The sequence below is a fragment of the Microtus oregoni genome, unplaced genomic scaffold (assembly GCF_018167655.1).
Source record: "Microtus oregoni isolate MIOR12 unplaced genomic scaffold, Mior012 000097F_ref0000449, whole genome shotgun sequence".
NCBI classification, from domain to species: Eukaryota; Metazoa; Chordata; class Mammalia; order Rodentia; family Cricetidae; genus Microtus; species Microtus oregoni.
Window position 1 is genome coordinate 4,231,285 of NW_024544710.1, and position 26,284 is coordinate 4,257,568.

The 26,284-nt window shown below is 43.4% G+C and overlaps 2 protein-coding genes across 2 annotated transcripts in view; both read right to left on the reverse strand.

The window, feature by feature from the left end:
* Positions 1-557: 557 nt before the first annotated feature.
* On the reverse strand, positions 558-4,890 carry LOC121442879 (acidic repeat-containing protein-like). Its single transcript, XM_041644523.1, has 4 exons — positions 4,882-4,890; positions 3,569-3,707; positions 1,516-1,720; positions 558-871 (listed from the first exon to the last, which is right to left on the reverse strand). The coding sequence occupies exons 1-4, from the start codon at positions 4,888-4,890 to the stop codon at positions 622-624; spliced, it is 603 nt and encodes a 200-aa protein (XP_041500457.1). The 3' UTR covers positions 558-621.
* An 814-nt stretch (positions 4,891-5,704) lies between these two features.
* The window catches only part of LOC121442880 (acidic repeat-containing protein-like), a 96,724-nt gene continuing 76,144 nt past the window's right edge, over positions 5,705-26,284 (reverse strand). The window contains exons 6-11 of the mRNA XM_041644524.1: positions 17,452-17,647; positions 16,782-17,331; positions 11,137-11,281; positions 8,717-8,855; positions 6,664-6,868; positions 5,705-6,018 (exon numbers count right to left, since the gene is read on the reverse strand). Of these exons, the coding sequence (XP_041500458.1) occupies positions 5,769-6,018; positions 6,664-6,868; positions 8,717-8,855; positions 11,137-11,281; positions 16,782-17,331; positions 17,452-17,647 (1,485 nt within the window). The 3' untranslated portion in view covers positions 5,705-5,768. The remainder of the gene's footprint in view (positions 6,019-6,663; positions 6,869-8,716; positions 8,856-11,136; positions 11,282-16,781; positions 17,332-17,451; positions 17,648-26,284) is intronic.

Sequence of the window (26,284 nt, forward strand, 5' to 3'; positions counted from 1 at the left end):
CTAGATTCTTGACCTTCCAAACTCTAAAATATTATAATATAATAGAATATCCGTGCTGCTCTAAGCCACAAGTTGGTGGGCATTTTCTGTGGCATTCACAGGAGTACATACACTAAAACAATGTTGGGTCCTATCCACACCCTCAATAGCTCCCAGAGATAGGCAGTCTGCTCGAGCACTTGAATAGGAGAGCTGGAATGTGAGATGGAAACATTTATTTTCTGAATGATTGCATGCTTCACTCAAATCCATGAGCAGCTGGAATTCATGAAGCAGGCTGGCTCCTCACACCCGAGGAGGCATAACAAGCTGGCAGAGTACTCACTACGAGCCACTTACTCTGTTGTGACAATATTCTCCTGTTCTCACTGCTCTCCCTCCCAAGAAACATCCTTTTCTTCTGACTCATTCCAAGTTAAAACCCAATGTGGATCCAAAGGGCTTCAAGTATTGTCAAGAGCTGTATGGTTAGCAAAAGAACTCTTTATTAAGAAAAATCATCAATAATAACAAATCAGAAAACACATTTAAATCCCAATACTTAAAACCTTACAGAAATAGTTTTCTAGAACTTCTTGCCAGTAAAGGATTTGGCTCACATAACTATATTCCAGGCAAACCTTAAGGATTTGCCTTTTGTTTACTGGCAAAATAATCCTTGCTGAGTCTTTTCATCACATTCCCATGGCTGATTCCTGCCGTGCCGTTAAACACGGCTCTATAATTCTCCTGCACATATTTGGCAAATGGTCTCACATAGGGCACAATGGGGGTTCCATCCTTGCGAAACAATGGCAGCAAGACCAGATGCCCTTTGCATCTGGCACAGATGAAGCGTTCAGTGTTCAGCGATCTGGTGTAGCGGCCAATCCTGGGGAGAAAGGAGATACCACAGCACAATAACAAATTAATCACGACCCCTCAACAGCAGCTCCAACTCCTCAGCTTTATGCTCAAAGCAATTTTCTGTGAGTTCTGAGGAGCCCCAGGCAGCAGCAGAGTCAGGCCAGCTCAAATTCAGGAAGATAATGGAGAAAGAGAACGAAGAAATAGTGAGCTTGACTCCTTAAATTGGTCCATAGACTTACTAAAGATCGATTTGGTCCTGCCATAGTTCAAGGCTACAAAGCTAGCTCAAGACTAGCATATAGGCCAGGCGGTGATGGTGCATGCCTTTAATCCCAGCACTCGGGAGGCAGAAGCAGGCGGATCTCTGTGAGTTTGAGACCAGCCTGGTCTACAAGAGCTAGTTCCAGGACAGGCTCCAAAACCACAGAGAAACCCTGTCTCGAAAAACCAAAAAAAAAAAAAAAAGAAAGAAAGGAAGGAAGGAAGGAAGGAAAGAAGGAAGAAAAGAGGGCTGGCTGATGATATGGCTCAGGCAGGGGAGCCATGTAGTGTTTGCCTGGCAGCCATGAGTCCCTTAGCTCAATTCCCAGTACCAGAAAAAGAAAACAAACAGCTATTGGAGGCTGGAATAACAAAAGAATTGGGAAAAATCTGAAAAGGCCTTACCTGTATTTGCACAGCATGCATTCATAATAGATCTTGTAGTGAATTGTGTAGTTATGGCAACGGGTGACCTTGGGCAGTTCTGGGTGTACTGAATTGCATTTTTTAGCATAATATTGCCATGAGATACCATGAGAATCCCGGATGCCATCAAGCAGCCAGGAGGCTGCATGGCATAGTTCATGGATCAAGGTGTCCCGGATTTGATCTTGAGAGAGAAATGAAAAGAAACTGTCAGCACTAAAATGAATTTTCTTCTGATCTACTATCCCATAAGCCCTTGACTTTCACCCCTACCAAACACAAGGCTGTCTCACAGAAGCACAGTCGGCTGCAATTGTTGCCTTCCCAGGATCCGGAGAGTCAAATTTCTACCCACATACAAGCTAGTTTTGGTTTTGACTGCTTCTTAAGTGGTCAGGTCTTTGGGGAGCAGCTCCAGCATGTTCATCCTTTTGTGGGACATTGCTCGAAATGTACCTGGACGAGGCTTGCTTTCTTCACGCTTGGGACAAAGGTGGGCTCAGGAGGTATGTATGGCCATGAGATTTGGTGAGCAGAAGTTTGGGGTAAGAGAGAGATCTGAGCTGGGTTCTATTATGAAAAAATTAATTACATTTATTTATTGTGTGTGTGTGTGTGTGCATGCACATACATGCACATGCATGTGGAGACCAGAGGATAACTTGTGGAAGTCAGCTCTTCCCTTTGACTATGTAAGTCCTGGAGAAGAAACTCAGATCAGCAGGCTGGATGGCCCTGAGCCTTCTCACCCCCCTCCCCACACCCGTGAGCTAGACTCTTAACAACTGACTAAATTTAGAATTAGAAAGGCTATTTAAGTCCATACATGACCTTTAACCCTAGCACTTGAGAGGATGAAACAGGTGGATGACCCTGGGTTAGAGATCAGTTAGCATTATATGACAAGATCCTATCTCAAAACAACTTTGCTTTGTTTAAGTATTTTTTCTTACTGATTTTTTTTGTTTCTTTGTTTTGATTTTAGTTTTTTGTTTTCTTGTTTTTTTTTTTGAGAGAGAGAGAGAGAACACAGGCAAACATACATAAAGGTAGGTGGGAAGAGTTGGGGGAGGGGAAAGAACATGATCAAAATACATTGTATAAAAAATATTTTTTAATTAAAAACAAAAAACCGGCAGCCCACTTCTGTAATCCCAGCACTGAAAGGCTGAGGCAAGAGAACTATACAAGTTCAGGGTCATAGTATGAGGCCAGCCAAGGCTACACTAACCTGTACCCTCACCCTCCCTACCAAAAGGCGGCCATTCAAAGCTGAGTTGGGGGGCAGACACCTGTATGTAGTTCCAGTTACTCAAAAAGCTGAGACAAGAGGTCTGCTTGAGTCCAGGGGTTCAAGACTAGCCTGGACAACATAGCAAGACACCATATCAGAAACAAGACAAAACACTTGATTCTAAAAATCTGTTGTCGCTGCTATTTGATGGCATACTACTTACACGGCATGTGTGAGGCTATAGTCTCCAATATGGTGGGAGCATTCGGGAGAAGTCAAACAAAATGTAAGTAATGATTGGATCTACAAAACCACGAGCTGCATTTTGAGAGCCAATGGGCAAAGAATGGATAAACCATGGGCTAGCAGCGAGCAGTGAGAAGCCAGATAAAACCCGTGAAGCAGGAGAAGACTACCATGGCCTTGAAAACCAGGCTCTGAGCAGGAAAGCAACATAGTAGCACACACACACAAACTGAGGGAACAGAAGGAGGGGATAAGTCACCAGACTTTGACAAATGAAAAACTGTCTGGCTAGAGCGGGCATCTTGACCCTTGGCAATTGAGAGAATGGAGACCTGGCTTTGGCAAAGGAAATGTGCAGATGGGCCTGGAAACTACACTGAATTCCTAGGAAAGGTGAGACATCTAATAATGATGTCCTCTCAGCAACATACAGAAGGCCTACCCACATGGAAATGACAGTTCAAAGCTGTGACACAGGTTGCCGGGGATGAGTAATTTAACAGATCAGAAGGACAGGGTGCTAGGGTAAATCCACCATAGTCCTGGAATCACCTGCAGAGTCGCAGACTTTTGGAGAAATTGAAATCTTAGCATAGCGCTGCCTCTTGGGTTGTTGTATCTCATGGGTAGTGCATAAACCAGCAGTCCGTAGCATCTTTTTATTCCAAATGATTTCTATTTTCTCTGGCAACTGAAAATGAAAAGCAAACAAAAGTATCAGAAAGCAGTTCTAAAGGTTTACTTTTTTTAAAAAATGTATGTGTATGTGTATAAGCCTGAGTTTATATGTACCACATGTGTACCAGAAGAGAGTGTCAGGTCCCCTGGATCTGGAGTTATAGAGCAGTTGCGAGCTTCCAAGTGCATGCTGGGAACCAAACCTGGGTCTGTTGCCAGAGCATTAAGTGCTCTTAACTGCTAAGCTATCTCCCTAGAAACAACTCATATCAGAAAATAAGAACAAGAGTTTTTCTCCCTCTGAGAAAAAGTAAGAGGACATGCCAATGTGGACGAGGGAAATTTCACAAGGCACCACCCCTAGATGAAACGCCACAGGTAATAACTGCCCTGCAGAAATAATCAGTTTTCCAGTGATGAACTCTTATCGGCTATACAATCCCAAGAGCTCTGCTCTAAACACATAGGAGCAACACTAAATGGACTCAGTAGGTTTTACACATAGCCGGGCAGTGGTGGCGCACGCCTTTAATCCCAGCACTCGGGAGGCAGAGGCAGGCGGATCTCTGTGAGTTCGAGACCAGCCTGGTCTACAAGAGCTAGTTCCAGGACAGGCTCCAAAACCACAGAGAAACCCTGTCTCGAAAAACCAAAAAGAAAAAAAAAAGTTAAGCATGGTGGTGTGCACTTATCACCCCAGTCCTGGGTGGGTGGTGACAGGAAGAACACAGTAGCTTGCTGGTCAGCCAGCCTAGCCGAATTGGAAAGCACTACAACCACATGAGACACTGTCTCAAAAAACAAGGTGGACAGCTCTTGGAAATGAAACCAAAGGTTTGTCACTGGCTTCCACATGCATATACACATGTACATATGTGTTCCAAGACAAGCGCGCGCGCACACACACACACACACACACACACACACACACAGACAAGAATTCTCTAAGTGGACCCCAAGTCTCTAGAAGTGAACAGAAAGTAAAAAAGATGTTTTGTCTCAAAGAAACTGTAAGTCCCAAGTCCCGGTCTCTGGCCTCCATCTTTGGAGGCCCTGTCCTTGTGCCTGCCAAGCCTTGACCCCTCCCTGGAGGAGTGTCAAGACAGCCTGCCAAAATCTTGACCACTCTTCCAGGCTACTTAAACTGCTTCCCCAGAAGGTCCCCTGGTGGTCTCTCCCCCCCACACCGTGGTCATGTTCACGGTCTCCCGGTCGACCCCCCCCCCCCCGTGGCCACCTGCGAGTGCAGGAATCCCATTAAACCTGGATATTTTTAATTTGGCTTGTTGTGATTTGGCTTGATTGGGATTTTTGCATTGGCAGAGAGCTCGCACTAGGAAAAATTCCTAACAGAAACCAAGAAACGGGCTGTGGAAGGCCTCTAGGTACTGGAAAAGAAATGGATTTCCAGAAGTTCCCGTCAACACTTTAATCATAATCTAGGTGACTCATCCTAGACTCTTGACCTTCCAAACTCTAAAATATTATAATATAATAGAATATCCGTGCTGCTCTAAGCCACAAGTTGGTGGGCATTTTCTGTGGCATTCACAGGAGTACATACACTAAAACAATGTTGGGTCCTATCCACACCCTCAATAGCTCCCAGAGATAGGCAGTCTGCTCGAGCACTTGAATAGGAGAGCTGGAATGTGAGATGGAAACATTTATTTTCTGAATGATTGCATGCTTCACTCAAATCCATGAGCAGCTGGAATTCATGAAGCAGGCTGGCTCCTCACACCCGAGGAGGCATAACAAGCTGGCAGAGTACTCACTACGAGCCACTTACTCTGTTGTGACAATATTCTCCTGTTCTCACTGCTCTCCCTCCCAAGAAACATCCTTTTCTTCTGACTCATTCCAAGTTAAAACCCAATGTGGATCCAAAGGGCTTCAAGTATTGTCAAGAGCTGTATGGTTAGCAAAAGAACTCTTTATTAAGAAAAATCATCAATAATAACAAATCAGAAAACACATTTAAATCCCAATACTTAAAACCTTACAGAAATAGTTTTCTAGAACTTCTTGCCAGTAAAGGATTTGGCTCACATAACTATATTCCAGGCAAACCTTAAGGATTTGCCTTTTGTTTACTGGCAAAATAATCCTTGCTGAGTCTTTTCATCACATTCCCATGGCTGATTCCTGCCGTGCCGTTAAACACGGCTCTATAATTCTCCTGCACATATTTGGCAAATGGTCTCACATAGGGCACAATGGGGGTTCCATCCTTGCGAAACAATGGCAGCAAGACCAGATGCCCTTTGCATCTGGCACAGATGAAGCGTTCAGTGTTCAGCGATCTGGTGTAGCGGCCAATCCTGGGGAGAAAGGAGATACCACAGCACAATAACAAATTAATCACGACCCCTCAACAGCAGCTCCAACTCCTCAGCTTTATGCTCAAAGCAATTTTCTGTGAGTTCTGAGGAGCCCCAGGCAGCAGCAGAGTCAGGCCAGCTCAAATTCAGGAAGATAATGGAGAAAGAGAACGAAGAAATAGTGAGCTTGACTCCTTAAATTGGTCCATAGACTTACTAAAGATCGATTTGGTCCTGCCATAGTTCAAGGCTACAAAGCTAGCTCAAGACTAGCATATAGGCCAGGCGGTGATGGTGCATGCCTTTAATCCCAGCACTCGGGAGGCAGAAGCAGGCGGATCTCTGTGAGTTTGAGACCAGCCTGGTCTACAAGAGCTAGTTCCAGGACAGGCTCCAAAACCACAGAGAAACCCTGTCTCGAAAAACCAAAAAAAAAAAAAAAAAGAAAGAAAGGAAGGAAGGAAGGAAGGAAAGAAGGAAGAAAAGAGGGCTGGCTGATGATATGGCTCAGGCAGGGGAGCCATGTAGTGTTTGCCTGGCAGCCATGAGTCCCTTAGCTCAATTCCCAGTACCAGAAAAAGAAAACAAACAGCTATTGGAGGCTGGAATAACAAAAGAATTGGGAAAAATCTGAAAAGGCCTTACCTGTATTTGCACAGCATGCATTCATAATAGATCTTGTAGTGAATTGTGTAGTTATGGCAACGGGTGACCTTGGGCAGTTCTGGGTGTACTGAATTGCATTTTTTAGCATAATATTGCCATGAGATACCATGAGAATCCCGGATGCCATCAAGCAGCCAGGAGGCTGCATGGCATAGTTCATGGATCAAGGTGTCCCGGATTTGATCTTGAGAGAGAAATGAAAAGAAACTGTCAGCACTAAAATGAATTTTCTTCTGATCTACTATCCCATAAGCCCTTGACTTTCACCCCTACCAAACACAAGGCTGTCTCACAGAAGCACAGTCGGCTGCAATTGTTGCCTTCCCAGGATCCGGAGAGTCAAATTTCTACCCACATACAAGCTAGTTTTGGTTTTGACTGCTTCTTAAGTGGTCAGGTCTTTGGGGAGCAGCTCCAGCATGTTCATCCTTTTGTGGGACATTGCTCGAAATGTACCTGGACGAGGCTTGCTTTCTTCACGCTTGGGACAAAGGTGGGCTCAGGAGGTATGTATGGCCATGAGATTTGGTGAGCAGAAGTTTGGGGTAAGAGAGAGATCTGAGCTGGGTTCTATTATGAAAAAATTAATTACATTTATTTATTGTGTGTGTGTGTGTGTGCATGCACATACATGCACATGCATGTGGAGACCAGAGGATAACTTGTGGAAGTCAGCTCTTCCCTTTGACTATGTAAGTCCTGGAGAAGAAACTCAGATCAGCAGGCTGGATGGCCCTGAGCCTTCTCACCCCCCTCCCCACACCCGTGAGCTAGACTCTTAACAACTGACTAAATTTAGAATTAGAAAGGCTATTTAAGTCCATACATGACCTTTAACCCTAGCACTTGAGAGGATGAAACAGGTGGATGACCCTGGGTTAGAGATCAGTTAGCATTATATGACAAGATCCTATCTCAAAACAACTTTGCTTTGTTTAAGTATTTTTTCTTACTGATTTTTTTTGTTTCTTTGTTTTGATTTTAGTTTTTTGTTTTCTTGTTTTTTTTTTTTTGAGAGAGAGAGAGAACACAGGCAAACATACATAAAGGTAGGTGGGAAGAGTTGGGGGAGGGGAAAGAACATGATCAAAATACATTGTATAAAAAATATTTTTTAATTAAAAACAAAAAACCGGCAGCCCACTTCTGTAATCCCAGCACTGAAAGGCTGAGGCAAGAGAACTATACAAGTTCAGGGTCATAGTATGAGGCCAGCCAAGGCTACACTAACCTGTACCCTCACCCTCCCTACCAAAAGGCGGCCATTCAAAGCTGAGTTGGGGGGCAGACACCTGTATGTAGTTCCAGTTACTCAAAAAGCTGAGACAAGAGGTCTGCTTGAGTCCAGGGGTTCAAGACTAGCCTGGACAACATAGCAAGACACCATATCAGAAACAAGACAAAACACTTGATTCTAAAAATCTGTTGTCGCTGCTATTTGATGGCATACTACTTACACGGCATGTGTGAGGCTATAGTCTCCAATATGGTGGGAGCATTCGGGAGAAGTCAAACAAAATGTAAGTAATGATTGGATCTACAAAACCACGAGCTGCATTTTGAGAGCCAATGGGCAAAGAATGGATAAACCATGGGCTAGCAGCGAGCAGTGAGAAGCCAGATAAAACCCGTGAAGCAGGAGAAGACTACCATGGCCTTGAAAACCAGGCTCTGAGCAGGAAAGCAACATAGTAGCACACACACACAAACTGAGGGAACAGAAGGAGGGGATAAGTCACCAGACTTTGACAAATGAAAAACTGTCTGGCTAGAGCGGGCATCTTGACCCTTGGCAATTGAGAGAATGGAGACCTGGCTTTGGCAAAGGAAATGTGCAGATGGGCCTGGAAACTACACTGAATTCCTAGGAAAGGTGAGACATCTAATAATGATGTCCTCTCAGCAACATACAGAAGGCCTACCCACATGGAAATGACAGTTCAAAGCTGTGACACAGGTTGCCGGGGATGAGTAATTTAACAGATCAGAAGGACAGGGTGCTAGGGTAAATCCACCATAGTCCTGGAATCACCTGCAGAGTCGCAGACTTTTGGAGAAATTGAAATCTTAGCATAGCGCTGCCTCTTGGGTTGTTGTATCTCATGGGTAGTGCATAAACCAGCAGTCCGTAGCATCTTTTTATTCCAAATGATTTCTATTTTCTCTGGCAACTGAAAATGAAAAGCAAACAAAAGTATCAGAAAGCAGTTCTAAAGGTTTACTTTTTTTTAAAAATGTATGTGTATGTGTATAAGCCTGAGTTTATATGTACCACATGTGTACCAGAAGAGAGTGTCAGGTCCCCTGGATCTGGAGTTATAGAGCAGTTGCGAGCTTCCAAGTGCATGCTGGGAACCAAACCTGGGTCTGTTGCCAGAGCATTAAGTGCTCTTAACTGCTAAGCTATCTCCCTAGAAACAACTCATATCAGAAAATAAGAACAAGAGTTTTTCTCCCTCTGAGAAAAAGTAAGAGGACATGCCAATGTGGACGAGGGAAATTTCACAAGGCACCACCCCTAGATGAAACGCCACAGGTAATAACTGCCCTGCAGAAATAATCAGTTTTCCAGTGATGAACTCTTATCGGCTATACAATCCCAAGAGCTCTGCTCTAAACACATAGGAGCAACACTAAATGGACTCAGTAGGTTTTACACATAGCCGGGCAGTGGTGGCGCACGCCTTTAATCCCAGCACTTGGGAGGCAGAGGCAGGCGGATCTCTGTGAGTTCGAGACCAGCCTGGTCTACAAGAGCTAGTTCCAGGACAGGCTCCAAAACCACAGAGAAACCCTGTCTCGAAAAACCAAAAAGAAAAAGAAAAAAAAAGGTTTTACACATACTACACACACACAAAGAGGTCATTAATTTGAGAGGTGGAGATATAGGAAGAACAGGGGTGGTAGAAATGACACAAAGATAGTAGTCACATATGAAATTCTCAAAAAATAAAAACAAAGTAAGAGGAACTGTCTCCTACATTCTTGAGTTGCTGAAGAGAAATTTATGCAAATAAAAAACAAATCTAAACATTGAAGTCCTGGGAATGACAATTAATAGGTTAATCAGGACACAAGGAAGGAGATTTTTAAGGCTACAGGACCTTCAGGATATAAGAATTCCCTCCACAAAGCCTCTTCAGCAGAAGACTGTAACACTGGATTAAACAACAACAAACGATCTACCGGTGATGGTACAGCTCAGGGGTAGGGTGCTTTCCTCACATGCAGGAAGCATGGTAAGAAATAAAAGAGCCCAAAACAAACAAGCAAAACAAGTGGCCAGAAGGTCCCTACCTCTGCATTTTCTAATCCAGTCCATACCACCAAGCTATTGGCAGATGGATTCAGCAGTAGCTTCCCGTCACACATTCCTGTGCACTGGTTCCTACCAATTTAAATTTAACTTTTCCTAACCTACTTGCCAAGGCCATCGAAGACAAGACAACAAGAGCTTGCTGTACCTAGGCCCTGTTCTAAGCACTTTATGATTATGGAAATATTGCAGTCTAATAGTAACTCTGAGGTAGTAAGTAGAATGGGCCTGAGTTCTGTACCATGGATTCAACAAACTGCAGATCAAAAATGACTACAATTTATTACATAAATGTACAAAACTGTCAGATAATAAAAAATGACAAAAACATGCATCTGCTAGAAATATACACAGAGGATGAGCAGAGGACATTTTATATAAGAGATTTGAGCACCTGTAGATTTTGCCATTTGTTGAGGGGTACCAGAACCCGTTCCCTGCAGGCACAGAAAGATGACTGCACTATTATTGGCCTCATTTTACAAGAGACATGGGTAAAAGGAGGCTAAGCAACTCATCCAGCTCCTTCTCATCATCTTCTTTACCTTATCACATGTCCTTTCCCTGCTGCCGTTCTCAGTACAAACCATTTTTTAAGGAGCAGGAGCCTCATGTCTTTCAGGAAATCCTATTTTCTGACTTCTCAGACTTTTCAGTCATTCTCCCTGTGCTAATCTCCTACTGTAATAGCCATCTGCTCATATATACAACCAAAACAAGTTCTCTTTCACACAAGCATTCTCTCTCATGTTTGCTAAGTCCAAAGTGCCCCCCCCAAATACAGCTGCGCTGGTGACCATGTCCTAAACAGAAGGACTAACTGGGTAAACAGACGATTATTGGGTAAGGGCATCTAGTTCCTGATTAATCTGAACAGCCTATATCAGCACAAAGACCCCTACCTGCTGACTATCATAAAATCTGCTTGCTTTCCCACTGTTTTGCTTCTCTCTGCCCCTCTGAGAGAGAGCCTTGGCAGTTTGGACCCCAATAAGTCTTTCTTTTCTACCCATGGAGTGGTCCAGGTCTACTCAAACTAGCACAGCTCCAAGACATGAAGCAGACATGGTTAGTACAGCAGCCAAGCATGCTGGTGTACAAGAGGTATTCAATAGAAACTTATTCGTTGTTTCTACCTTTCCATCAAAGACAGTGTGGTTAAGTAGTGCGTAGATTTTCTGAGCCAGTTCTTCCTTATTGTGCTTGAAATTCCTTCCAGAATACTCTTTTAACTTCTCAATGTTATTCAAGAAACATCCAGGAATTTTGCACATACGTTTCCTACAAAGGTAAATTCAAGTGAATTTTTCATGGCTAAAGAAATAGGAGAAGACATGCATAAAGGTCTAAAAACTTGCTGTTCTTTCCTTCCGGCTCATCATATATTAACATTTATTTCCCAGGCTCCATTCAGTGTTTCTCTTTACTCTTGGCACACATTCTCAAACGTTATGAGGCCAGGTTTCAACCTCAAAACTGATAACTACACCTACAGCTTCAGTCTCTGATGTTTCTGATTTTTCATTTATTCAATGTAAATTCCCAACACATTTATGAGTCTATCTTTAGCCTAAGAGGCTCCATAATGAAAATTCTGTCACAACTGACAGAAAACCTTGGAGGCATTTTGAATGCATTTTCCCTTACCCTGTGTTCAACTGGGATGTGAACTGCTATCTTCTGACTGTGGGCTCTCCCGGACAGCATCTGCTTTGCAACTCAGGTTCACCTCTCTCATCAAGACCTGCCTTCCCCTTCATAGAACAGCACTCTCTAACTACCAGGCTCTTTTCATTCTAACCCAGTACCCACTCACCTCCAGATTCATTTTGTTTCCTTCTGGCTTTTCCTTGACCAGCTGGCCTGGTATTCAAGGCCTGAGTCAATGTGATTCTAGCCACTGTTTCCAGCTACCACTTCTACTCTGCTCAAAGTGGGCAGCTCAAACATTCCCTGGAGTGAATGGTGATTTCCCATTGTGCTGCGGCATCAACTCTTTCCCGTGATACAGAGTGACCCATCTCTGCCTTTCCTGAGAACCACCAGTGGCATTTTAGTATTTGCAAAGAACCTCTCTTTGCATCATATCATTGTTTGTTCCCATCTCTATCTTGCAAATGAGGATACTAAAGCTCAGGTGTCTGACCCAAAAGTCAGAGACAATGGATCTTCTGACCCAAATCCTCAATCTTTCCATTAAACCATGATTGGGCCAATGCTCAGTTGCTACTGATGTAAATAGAAGTGGGTTTTTTTAAATTTGCTTTTTAGTGTTTGGTTTGTTTGGGTTTTTTTCTTTCTTTCTTTTTTTCTTTGGTTTTTCGAGCCTGTCCTGGAACTAGCTCTTGTAGACCAGGCTGATCTCAAACTCACAGAGATCCGCCTGCTTCTGCCTCCCAAGTGCTGGGTGCTGGGATTAAAGGCGTGCACCACCACCGCCCAGCTTTTTTTTTTTTTTGGTTTTTTGAGACAGGGTTTCTCTGTAGTTTTGGAGCCTGTCCTGGAACTAGCTCTTGTAGACCAGGCTGGTCTCGAACTCAGAGATCCACCTGCCTCTGCATGTGCCACCACCGCCTGGCTTTTTAAAAATTTATTTTACATCGCGACTGAAGTTTCCCCTCCCTCTTCTCCTCTGCCCCAATCCACTTCTCCTCTATTTATGTTCAGAAAGGGGCAGGACTCCCATGGGTATCAACAAATCATGGCATATCAAGGTAAGGTAAGACTAAGCACCTTCCCTTGTATGAAGTATGAAGAACAGGTTCCCAAGAGCTGGCCAAAGTGTTAGGGACAGGTCCTGCTCCCATTGTTAGGAGTCCCAGAAGTAGAGCAAGCTACACTGCTGTGGAATATGCCTTTACACTGTGTGAATATATGTCACTGTGATTGATTTAATAAGGAAGCTGACTGGCCAATAGCTGGGCAGAAAGAGATTGGGCTAGAGAGCCAGACTAGGAGACTGCTGGGAGGAAGAAGGGGAGAGCCTGGAGTCTTCAGCAGAGAAAAAGAGAAACAACATGAGCATGCCATACTGAGAAAAGGTACCAAGCCATGTGGCAGAGCGGAGATGAGAAATACAGGTTAATTTAAATGTTAAGAGTTAGCTGGTAACAACTCTGAGCTATTGGCCAAGTGTTTCCAACTAATATTGAGTCTCTGCATTTGGGAAACAGCTATGAGACAGGAAACTCCATCTATACTACACAACTGTAACATATATGTAGAGTACTTAGGTCAGTCCCATACAGGCTTCCTGGTTGTCAGTTCAGATTCTGTGAGTCCCTATGAGCCCAGGTAAGTTGTTTTTGTGAGTTTTCTTGTGATGTCCTTGACCCCTCTGGTGTCTACAACCCTTCCTCCCTCTGGAAGTGTTTTTTTTTGTTTTGTTTTGTTTTGGTTTGGTTTGGTTTGGTTTTTGTTTTTTTTTTTCTTTTTTTTAGGAGATAGGCTCTTGTCACATAGGCAAGGCTGGTCCCAAACTCGTGGGAATCATTCTGCCTTTTCCTTCCAATTGCTAGTATTTACCATATGTGCCATTATACCTGGAGGAGGCTTTTAAAAAATTATGGCTAGAACAAACCACAACCAGATAGAGAAGCCCACAGAGCTAGAAAAATGAACTGCCAACACAGTGAGTTTGGCTTCACAAGCTCACATTTTTGCTTTAACACTAGATATGTATCAGCAAAGGCAGATGACAACCACTACCATCTGTCAGATGCAGCAGAGAATGGGACCTCCGTGTCTACGCAGAGAAAGCTAGCCTTTAGACTTATTAGCAAACTTTTCCTCAAAGTTTGTGCACCCCACATCCAAACTAACAACAAGCAGCCTAGACAAGAGCTATGGGCAGCAGTGCAGGAGGCTCTCAGAGAGATGGAGTACAGTAAGATAGTGGTAAAAATTCAAACAGGCTAATCACCTTCAGATAGGGTAGTGACAGGACACCAAGAGGCAGCTTCTCCTTTCTTCTGTCATTCTCTAGCAAAGCAACCTGGCTATTATCAAAACAAGCATCCCTACAGACAAAGCAGCTTAAACGCATACATAGAAACTGAGTGTGGTGATGCATGCATGCCTTTAATCCCAGCACTTGGGAAGCAGAGGCAGGCAGACTTCTGTGAGTTCCGGATCAGCCTGGTCTACAGTTACAGGACAAGTTCCAAAACTACAGAGAAACCCTGTCTCAAATGCTCCCCCCTCCCCCGCAAAAGAAAAGCATATAGAATCCAGAGATGAAGCCTTGTTGATAGGGGATCCAAGAGCACACGGTAAACTGTCTCAATCATCTCAGCCACCCAAAAGCACAGGGACACAGTCTTTTTTCTCAGATCTAAACTGACCTCCCCTACCCAATGCCTGGCATACCTTTTCCCCTTCCCCTCCCTGAAGACAATTTTTCTCCCAAAATATAAGCTTAAGAGTATCACCAAGCTGAAGTAGCCAGTTCATCCCCAAGCACCACAAAACAAAAAACCCACAAAAAATCAAAATGCTTACACACACACACACACACACACACACACACACACACACACAGATGCTTCTTCAGATATACTTTCTCTCTTTTTTCTTTTTTCTTTTCCACCAAGACAGGGTTTCTGTGTGTGGCTCTGGCTGACCTGGAACTCTCTATAGACCAGGCTGGCCTTGAACTCAGAGATCTGCGTTCCTTCTCTTAAAAATAATTCAGCTGTAGCCAGGCAGTGGTGGTGCACACCTTTAATCCCAGCACTCAGGAGGCTGAGACAGGCAGACCTATGAGTTTGAGGCCAGCCTGGCCCACAGAGTGAGTTCCAGGACAGCCAGAGCTACACAAAGAAACCCTGTCTTGAAAAACAAAAACAAAAGATAATTTAGATATAAGTGTGCATTACCCCTGAATGGAAGTAAAGCAGGAGATAAAAATTGAAATCATATTTTGAGGGGGAAAGTGAGATTTTAAGAATCGAAATGAGAAAATGTAACAACTTCTAGCTTAAGTATTAACATGTCTTTGACTCATACAATCACTTGTTTTTAAGGGCTTCCTGTGACTCTTAAAGAACTCCAAATAAGCTGGGCAGTGGTGGCGCACGCCTTTAATCCCAGCACTCAGGAGGCAGAGGCATCTCTGAGTTGAGGCCAGCCTGGTCTACAAGAGCTAGTTTCAGGACAGGCTCCAAAGCTACAGAAAAAACCCTGTCTCGAAGAAAAACAACAACAACAAAAAAAAAACTCTAAATAATCTACTTCACCCTAACCTTTTTTTCTGAGTCAAGGACGCTTTGAAAATTCACAGGATAGCATTGATGCAGCTCAGTGACACAGTGCTTCACAGCATGTTCAAATCTAAGGACTCTAACCCCAATCCTGTCTAACAAAACAAAACCGAAGAATACACACAAAAGGGGAAATGTGTTCATGGAGAAACCTGTAAGTCATTTTTAACTACCTTCTCTTTGAACTCAAATCAAAAAGTAGGCTCTTTCTCCACTGTAATTACTTTCTTCGTAGCTTTTTGAGATAAGAATATCAGGTAGCTTCAGTCTGGCCTTGAACTCGATTTGTAGAGGGTGGCCTGGAACTCCTAATTGTCCTGCCTCTGCCTGCCAAGTGCTGGTATTAATGTGCCATCACATCAACTGTATTGGCTTATTAAGTACAAACTGATGACCATCAGGCTGTGTCCAGCCTAATACATATTTTGGCTACATATCCATCTTTGTCCTGATTTTAAGGACAAATGAAACTTTAGAGGCCAGAGCTGCTGTGAGGATGAAGGAAGCACACTCTGCCAGGTAACTACTAGAATTTAAGTAGAGCACACAGGCCTGGTCCTTTGGCTGGATGGCTGGGGGTAGAGGGGTATACCATGACAACACACAGGACCAGAAGATGACCTCATCACTCTGTATGTACATGCCCACTTAGGGTCAGAAACTTTCATCTAATCAGACTCCTGTTCATTCCCTTGGAGTCTCTAGTATCTCCTGGATACTGGAATCAAATCCCATGCAAGTGAGTACTTTAGCAGTGCACATATCCAGTCTTTGCAACTTTCAACTTTTGCTGCAATGGGTTTCTTCTGTAAGGCCCCAATTTTTTGGTCCACTATCAGTTAAAAAAATAAATAGTTGATTGTACCCTGAACATCAGTACCATCAAGCAGAAAGGGAAGCTCAAAAAGAGCTCTTCTAAACTGGGCGGTGGTGGTGCACGCCTTTAATCCCAGCACTCGGGAGGCAGAAGCAGGCGGATCTCTGAGTTCGGATCTCTGAGTTCGAGGCCAGCCTGGTCTACAAGAGCTAGTTCACAGAGGCTAGGTTGCATAAGCAACTATGATGCCTGTATGGTGTACCCCATATATATCCCCAGCAGCACCTTCACCTAATTTGCATGTCTAACCTTGCCTTTTGCCTTCTTCCAGAACCCACGCACGGCACCAGTAACTCCAGCCAGAGACTTCACTCATTTTATTTAACAAATTTATTAAACATCTGTTACATGCCACTCACAAGGCTCTAGAGAATAAATCATTAAGAGTCCTCTTATAAACAAACTACCAAGAGGACAAATTTGGCAACATGTTACGAGAAAAACTCCAAAACTGGGAACGCTGCATAGAGGACTTGACAATTCGAGTAGTGGGGGCATGTCAAAGATGATGACCCAAGATATCATAGGGACAGGAATTCAGGGGAAAAGCACTCCATGGGGACTGAACTGTAAATGCTAACATATTGGAGCATAAGATGGACATGGGAGCCCCCACCCCCATTTGCAGAAAGATCCTTTTTACTCATGTGTACGTGCCCTTTTGCCTCTACGTTTCTTTAATGGCATGCATTTGGCAGGCTGGTCTGATGATGTGGGCTCATCAGGGGGACTAGACTCTGCAGAGGCACTTGGCAGGCTGGGCACATCCTGTGAGACTACCCGACGCCGTTTCCTACGTGATTTAGGTGGAGCCATGCATATAAATCTATTCTTTCTTTTCTTTCTCCTTTGTTGCGCCAGCAGAGCGGCAGCCTTTCTCTCCTTGGATTCTTGGGCTGTAACACTTTGCTGGAGCTCTGGCTCCAGCTCGGGCTCAGGCTCCAGCTCGAGCTCCGGCTCAGGCCCAGGTTCGGGCTCCGGCTCGGGCTCTGGCTCGGGCTCCGGCTCAGGCCCAGGTTCGGGCTCCGGCTCGGGCCCAGGTTCGGGCTCCGGCTCGGGCCCAGGTTCGGGCTCCGGCTCGGGCCCAGGTTCGGGCTCCGGCTCGGGATCTCCCTCTGGCTCTGGCTCGAGATCTCCCTCTGGCTCTGGCTCGATATCCCCCTCTGGCTCGATATCCCCCTCTGGCTCTGGCTTGAGATCTCCCTCTGGCTCGAGATCCCCCTCTGGCTCGAGATCCCCCTCTGGCTCGAGAGCCCCCTCTGGCTCGAGATCCCCCTCTGGCTCGATATCCCCCTCTGGCTCGATATCCCCCTCTGGCTCTGGCTCCCGCTCAGGCTCGGGCTCGGGTTCAGGCTCAGGCTCAGGCTCAGGATCCCGCTCTGGCTCGGGCTCAGGCTCAGGCTCAGGCTCAGGATCCTGCTCTGGCTCAGGCTCAGGCTCAGGCTCCCGCTCGGGATCCCGCTCTAGCTCAGGCTCAAGCTCAGGCTCCCGCTCGGGTTCGGGCTCAGGCTCCAGTGGTGGTTGTTTGGAACTTTTTCCAGGGGCCCCTATTTCACAAACATCAGCAGATGAAGTAGCCCCAAGAACAACACAATCAATTTCTTTTTCGAGAACAGGCATTTGGCACTCATCACTAGAAACATCTTTTTTCTGCTCAGAACCCTTTAAATTGGGACTGTCATCTTCATCATCGATAACAATTACTTGAGACTTCTGATCGCTGGAGCCCTTAACGTTAGAAGACTCATCAGAAGAAGACTCGTCAGAAGACTCATCTGAAATTCAAGAGACATCTATAAATATACTCCTTCTATCCAACCCACTCTGTATATACAGACATCAGCAGGTTATTGAGCACAAATTAAAAAAACTGAGTGTTTGGACATTCTGAATCACAGTTAAAAATTATACTTATAGATTGTTTTCCCTGTATTTTGTGTTTTACTAAGAGTAATGACAGATAAATTAGCAATGAAAGTATTATGTATGCTATGCCCACTTTAAAATCACATTGTCTAAACAACATGAAGTATTTGCTCAGTTGTTCCTAAACACAAACCTGCTGCCTTGTGGTTCACAGCAAAATGTGGGCAATTACATCAATAAAGTGGTATCTCATTTATATCAAGTTAAAGTTCTCTAGCTTAAAAAAACTTCTTTATTTAGTCCTATGACGTAGCTGGACTTTTGGTGATTTCTACCTTATACAAATAGTGTATAGAGTAGATAGTAGTTGGTACCTCCCCCAGCTCCAGTCTCCACCAAGCTGGAAAGAGGACTGAGCCATGCCTCTCACCCTCTCCTCTTCCTTGTCATACCCACCTATAAAGGATGGAAGGAGAGGAAGATGGAGGAGTGGAGTCTAGGCAAATAGAACCCTAAGGCAGCAGAAGAGTTGCAACTGTGTTAGGAAACAGATCAAGGTGAGGAACCCAGCCATAGTTGGGCAGTGGTGGCTTAGGCCTTTAATCTCAGCACTTGAGAGACAGAGGCAGGTGGATCTCTGTGAGTTTGAAGCCAGCCAGGACTGTTATACAGAGAAACCCTGTCTCAAAAAAAAAAAGAAAAAAGAAAAGAAAGAAGAAGGAAGCCAGCCATACTGACATCCAGCACATAATGAAAAAAGGGCGGCACTGGCCTCAAGGTCATTATAAACTTAAAAATGTGCAGAGTCAGACCCTAAAACTGCCACATGTGACAAGGCTTCAGAGCAGCTATTTCTCTAAGCAAAGATGATACTTGCCTTCACTGCTTATTTCACAGATCTTAGATCTCTTTTCCTCATAGAGAGAGTCAGAGTCTGAGTCAATCACCACACAGCTAAGTAATAAGGTGGAAAAAAACAAAAGAAAAATATGAGCATAAATATTCTTTCCTTCTGGGCAGTTTCCATATTTTCTACAATAAGCAGGATTACTTGTTAAGTTTTGGTTGTTTCCTACTACACTAACGCTATTCCCCTTTATTGGAACTACAACCTTTCAATTATTCCAATTACTCTATACACCTTTCCCCTTTCTTACAAACTTCCCAAAGGAGGCGTCTGTCGGCTACAAAAAGTAAACTGGGTCTTGTCAGAGTGCAAGTACTCAAAATAGTTTTGGTGGCAGGGAAAAATTCATTGGGAGCTTATCATTCTTCAACTCTGAGATGAATTTGTGTAAGAGAGCCAAAGAGCAAAGGTTCTCACTGACCCCTTGTCAACTTGACACAAAGATATCACTGGTAAGATAAAACCTTTCCTTTCTTGTTCATCAACAAGATCACACATTAATAAACATTACAATATAAAACATTACAAAATTTACAAGTCCCGGAGTATTTAAAATTCCAAACACTTAAAAAAATTTTAGTATCTTTAACATATCAAATCTCTTAAAATCCAAAGTCTTTGTAAATTTTCAAAATCTCTTTAGAAAGTTCAAAGTCTCTCAACTGTGGCCTTCTGTAAAAATCAAAACTAAGCACTATCTTACTTCAAGAGGGAAGAACCAGGGCACAGTCACAATCTGAATAAAGCAAAACCAAACTCCAACTGTGTAAATAATTCAATGTCCAATATCTGGGTTCAAGTCACGATCTTCTGGGCTTCTCTAAAGGACCACTTTTCTGGCTCCACCCACTACAGCCCACACAGATTGTCTCCTAAGATCAGGACAACTGCACTCCACTACTGTTGTTCTTGGTAGTTGTCCTATGGTACTGGCATCTCCAAAATGCGGAGGTCTCTTGCTGCAATTGCGCTGTAGTTTCACCAATAGCCTCTGCTGGGCTCTCTTCAGGGACTTCAGCCCTGCCACACAGTGCCAAGTCTCAGCTGCTCTCCACGATACCTTCATGACTTCAAAACCAGTACCACCTGGGTGACTCTTATACACTACCAGGTTCTGCTGCCAACACAAGGTACAACCTAGGTCACCTCTGGAGTACCACTTCTGTGTGCTAATTCTGAGAAAACACTTCCCACAAGATTTCACCTCAGCGATGGTGTGTTCTTAATCACTGCTGATTTCTCAGCTCTAGTTGTCCAGCATCAATTATCCCAGCAAAGCAAAGGTTTTTTTTTCACTTTAGTGGTTTTGGTATCTTGATAATCACAACCAATTCTTCCACACACAGATTCTTAACACAAGATACGTTAACAGCCCTAATGAGAGTCTTTAAGTGATTTCAAATCTTCCCTCTGGAACTTCAAAAACCACACCTCCATCATCTGCATTTCTCTCAACACTAATCTTTCAAGTTCCCATAGAACATTTCACTAGGCTTTGAACACTCAATGAATTTTCTGGCCCCGAAGTTCCAAAGTACTTTCACAATCGACCCCCAAATGACATGGTCAGGTCTGTCATAGCAATGCCCTATCCTGGCACCAATTTCTGTCTTATTGCTGTGACGAAACACCATAACCAAAGCAACTTGGGGAGGAAATGGTTGATTTGGTCTATACTTCCACATCAACGAAAAGTCAGGACAAAAAGGCAAAGGAGTTTGGAGTCCTGGAGGCAGGAGCTAATGCAGAGGACATGGAGGAGTGCTGCTTACTGGCTTGCTCATCATGGTTTTTCTCAGCCTCCTTTTTTATAGAACATAGGACCAACAGCCCAGGGATGGCACCACCCACAATGAGCTGTGCCCTCCCACATCAATCACCAAGAAATGTCCTACAGGCTTGCCTGCTGCCCAATCTTATGGAGGCATTTTCTTAGTTGAGGTTTCCTCCTCTCAAATGATTCTAGCCTGTGTCAAGCTGACATAAAATTAGCTAGCACATACTCTTTATCCCAAGATATAATACTGGAACTCAGAGAAACTCTGCCTCAGCCTTCCAAGGGCTCTGATTATAGCCACAAACCCTCTGTATGATATACTTTTTAAAAAGTCATCATTGTAGGGGAAGTATATAGTGTGTGTGGGTGTGTGCATGTACCACAGAACACAATTGGAGGTTACAGGACAACTTTGTGAAGTCACTTCTCTTTCACCTTTACATGGATTCTGACGATCAAACTCAAGTCATCAGGCTTCTGTGGCAAGTACCTTACTTAACCCAGTGATCCATCTCCTGAACATGAAACATTTTTATGATGAATGAAAAGCACTCCAAATACCTGTTACTATATTTTTTTTGTATCCATTATAGATACCAAGGCTAATCTATTTCTACTGTACATGATCTCTCTTTTTTTTTTTAGTTTTTCGAGACAGGGTTTCTCTGTAGCTTTGGTGCCCGTCCCGGAACTAGCTCTTGTAGATCAGGCTGGCCTCGAATTCCCAGAGTGCTGGGATTAAAGGCGTGCGCCACCACCGCCCAGCTGTACGCGATCTCTTTTAAGCTGCCAAGTTGATGGGCCTTTGCTATCCTATTTACTATAACCTTAAAGAACCTTTCTTTGAGGCTGGGTGGTGGCACATGCCTTCAATTCCAGCACTCTGGAGTCAGAAGCAGGCACTCACGTGGTAGCCTGTAACTGGTTGTAATTCTGGTTCCAGAGGGTCCAACAACCCTCCTCTTGCCTTCATGGGTACAAGGCACACATACATAACAACAGGCAAATGCTTATACACATAAAGATAACTAAGTATTTTTTCTTTTTAGAGTCTTTTTCCTGGTCATGGTGGCACATCTTTAATCCCAGAATTCAAAAGGCAGAGACAGGTGGATCTCAGTTTGATGTCAGTCTGGTCTACATAGTGAATTATAGGACAGTCAGAGATACATAGACTGTCTCAAAAAAAAAAAAACTAAAAACTAAATGGCTTCTCTTAATTTCTAGCACATGGTCATCTTTTGGTTCTCACCCGATTTCTATGCATTCCTTACTCACTTCTTTTCCTACAACTTACTGGGCCAGATCATTGAAAGCTCTAACTGCTAGGTTAAAAACCTTGATTTTTATATGATGAGCTATTTGAATTGGGCATCAACATAATTTCAGTACACTCAGCATATTCACCTAGAGGCAAGATGCAGACTAGATCACAGACAAAACGTCTTTTTGACTGATGGAGACTAAAAAATCATGGTTCAAAGACATTTTAAAAATCAAACTAACTGAGCATTCATTTAATCCTAGCACTTAGGAAGCAGAGGCCACAAGTTCAAAGTCAACCTTATCTACATAGTAAGTTCCAGGTTAGCCAGGGCTACATAGTGAGACCCTGTCTCAAAAAGCCAAAAACTAGCCATGTGTGGTGGTGCATGTCTTTAATCCCAGCACTCAGGAGGCAGAGGCAGGCAAGGCAGATCTCTATGAGTTAAAAGCCAGCCTGGTCTACATAGTGTTTCAGGAAAACCAGGGCTACATAGTGAGATCAAGTCTTAAATAAGCTAAAAACTATAAATAAATAAAAGCAACAAACAGCTAAACAGTTAAAAAATGGCCCAAGACTAGAATCAGATACTTTAAAACTGGTTATAAACTCAAACAACCATCGTGATTCTGTAAGTACCATATAGTGTTTATTCTCAGAGAAAATGAAATGTTTACTCTTAAATTTTCTTACCCAGAATAGTGGATACTTCTGATAGATAGATAGATAGATAGATAGATAGATCATGTTTCAACAATTCTCCTTACCTGGCTTCTTTCTGTGGCAATTTAGTCACAGCTATAAATCAAAGAAAGAAAAAGCATTAAGAAGCATGATAAAACCTAATAGCTCATGTCTTTTATTCCTGAAAAACAATTTATAAATTAGAGCTAGTGAAATTTACATTTTCCCAAAACTGGGGACATAGGTCAGTGGTAGAACATTTGCCTACTACACCTTGGGCTCTTTGTCCAGCAATGGAAAGAAGGTCAAAGAAAGGAAGAGGGGGAGGAAAATAGAAAAAAATAAAAGAATTTATACCCCCAAGAAAGATTGAGAAGAAATAAAAGATGACCCAGGAACCAAAAAGGAGTAAACAACACATTAAACACACACACAAACAAACACGAAGATCTGCTCTTGACACCAGGGAAATAAACTTCAACATCCCAAAGAGAACAAGACTAGGACCAAATCAAGCTAAGTATCCCAAACCTCATTTCAGTCATCTACAAAGATGCTCGATGTGCATTACTGTGGAAAGAGCGGGCTACTTACAGGTTTTGCTGCTGCTGCTGGCGCTGCTGCTACTGTTGCTGCTGTTGCTGCTGCCGCTGGTGCTACTGCCGCTACTGCTGCTGCTGCTGCTGCTGCTGCTGCTGCTGCCACTGCCGCTGCTGCTGCTGCCGCTGCCGCTGCCGCTGCCACTGCTGCTGCTGCTTGAATCCATGTTAAGAATATAACTGGGGAAAAAAAGAGGCTTTTACAGTGAGGGCTAGGGAGGCAGAGGCAGGCGGATCTCTGTGAGTTCGAGACCAACCTGGTCTACAAGAGCTAGTTCCAGGACAGGCTTTAAAGCTACAGAGAAACCCTGTCTCAAAAAACAAAAATAAATAAATACAAAAACCCTGAACCTAATCTTTGGGGGGTGGGAGGGCAAAAAAAAAAAGAAAAGAAAAAAATAAAGTGAGGGCTACCAATAACACAGGCCATATAATATCAAAACTCTCCAATAAATGCTAAAAACAAGCAACTTCTGAAATGCAAGGGCATAAAATACTTTTAAGAGCTTATGTGCCGGGCGGGGGTGGCGCACGCCTTTAATCCCAGCACTCGGGAGGCAGAGGCAGGCGGATCTCTGTGTGTTCGAGACCAGCCTGGTCTACAAGAGCTAGCTCCAGGACAGGCTCCAAAACCACAGAGAAACCCTGTCTCGAAAAACCAAAAAAACAAAAAAAAAGAGCTTATGTGCACTGGATGGTGGTGGTGCACACCTTTGATCCCAGCACTCGGGAGGCAGAGGCAGACAGATCTCTGAGTTTGAGGCCAGTCTGATCTATAGAGCAAGTTTCAGGACTGGCTCCATAGTTTACTGAGAACCTCTGCCTCAAAAAACAAACAAACAAACAAACAAAAACAAAAAAAAGCTTTCATGTGTCCAGGTTGGCTTCAATAGCAAAATAATAATCTATTACATTAGATACTGAGGTGGCATTAAACCCCATGTAATATAGAACAAGACCTTGAAGTTTTTATCCTCCTGCCTCCTCCCTCTTGAGGATTGGGACTACAGTAGTATGCCTGCCATGCTCAAGTTTATGTAATGCTGGTGACTGAACCCAGAGTTACATGCATGCTAAGGTAAATACCAACTGAGCTAGATCACAGCCCCTATATGCACTTCTTTTTAAAAAGATTTTAATTTTTTAATTGTATCTGTCTGTCTGCCTATATGTGACTGCAAGTGCCTGTAGTAACCAGAGATATTAGAACCCTCTAGAGCTAGAGTTACAGGTGGTTGTGAGCCATCCAACACTGAGTTCTGGCAACCAAATTTGGGATCCTTTAAAGAGCAACAGGCACTTCTAACTGCTACAACATCCTTCTCAAGTCCCTATATGTATATATAACTGTCATCAAATGTAAGATGTGCAAATTTCAGAAATATGGAGATATTTCAGAACTGAACGGTGAAATAGCTTGATTCAGACCTCTCCAACTATGCTAATAACAGTCTGCTGTAAGCCGGCTCACCTAGACTTTCACAAGACAGGCTCTTGAGCAGTAGTTATAAAAGAACTGTTTCTTTCATAGGACTACTGTAAAAAGTAAACCAGAAAATGGCTGTCCTCTCTCTTCTCTACCCCTATGGTACTACCACTTCTGCCCATCACATTTTCTTACCACAATTCACTGTAAATGCTTATATACGTATCAATCTGCTACCCTAAACGGGAAGCAACATAATTAGGAAGTATTATGTGTTTACTTTTGGTCACTACAAAGTCAGAATAACTGATGCATCAATATCAAGGAGTGGTTCTAAAATCAGGTGGCTCATGTATATAGCCTCAACACTTGGGAGGCTTAAGGAGGAGACTGTCACAAGTTCCAGCCCAGTCATAGCCATCAGAGAATTCCAGGTCATTTTTAGTTATGGAGAAAGAATATTGTCACAAGTTCCAGGCCAGCCTTTAGCTATGGAATGAAAAAAAAAAAACAACAAAAAAAACTTAATACTTTTTTTTTGGATTTAAAACTTTTTTTTTAAAAAGTGATTAAAAAATTTTAAAGTCTAAAAAGAAAAATAAAAGTGATCCCCTTTTTATTTATGATCTTCTAATCTTCATCACAAAACCTCAAGGTTTGAAAGGTTACTTTCAAGGTTTTTAAATTTTTATTTATGTCACTGTTTGCCTATGGCACAGTTTACCACCAAAAGAGCAGGTTGGATTCCCTGGGGCTGGAGTTAAAGTGGTTATGAGCTACCCAATTCTGGGGTTGTAACTCTGAAAAAGTAGCAAGCGCCCTTAGCCACTGAACCATCTCTCTATCCCTGAGAATCTTTGCCTACTAGATTCTACTGAGTACTCAATTTTCTCCAGGTGAATCTTTGCACTTCTCACTTCAGAAACCCAGATCCTCAATCCTCATCAAATGCTGGAGGTATGCCTGGTGTGGTAGCACACACCTTTCATCTTAGCACTCAGGAAACTGAGCAAGAATTCAGTTTGAGGTCAGTGTAATCTAAGTATTAAATTCCAAGATAGCCAGGCTATAGAGACCATCGCAAAAAATAGAACAAGTTGAACCTATCCCAGCACTCAGGCAGAAGCAGGCAGATTTCTCTAAGTTTGAGGTCAGTGTAGCCTATAGAGTGAGTTCCAGGCCAGCCAGTGAGACCTTGTCCCAAAAATACAAACACACACACACACACACACACACACACACACACAAAAAAAAAAACCCAGGGTTTCTCTGTAGCTTTTTGGAGGCTGACCCCTGGAACTTGCTCTATAGACCAGGCTGGCCTCAAACTCACAGAGATCCACCTGATTCTGCCTCCCAAGTGCTGAGATTAAAGGCGTGCACCATCACAGCCCAGCATAAATACAAATTTTTAAAAGTAAAAAAAGAAACGAGATAAAATAGCTTTTTGAGTTAAAGAAAAAGTACTAGTAGTGGAATTGCTGAAGAAGATTGTGAATATTTAAAATGGGGTATGGTGGCCCTGATCATTAATAGTAGAAATAAGGAGGCAAAGGCAGGTAGACATCTGTGTTGAAGCCTGAGAGTTCCGGGCCATCCAGCTCTACATAGTGAGATCCTGTA

Bases quoted from the DNA above. Each gene is read 5' to 3' on its own strand.
- LOC121442879 (XM_041644523.1), bottom strand. The intron at 1,721-3,568 runs GTGATTCCAGGA...TTCTCTCTCAAG, and splicing joins AAAAGTCTGCGACTCTGCAG to ATCAAATCCGGGACACCTTG. The intron at 872-1,515 runs GTAAGGCCTTTT...CTTTCTCCCCAG, and splicing joins TGCATGCTGTGCAAATACAG to GATTGGCCGCTACACCAGAT.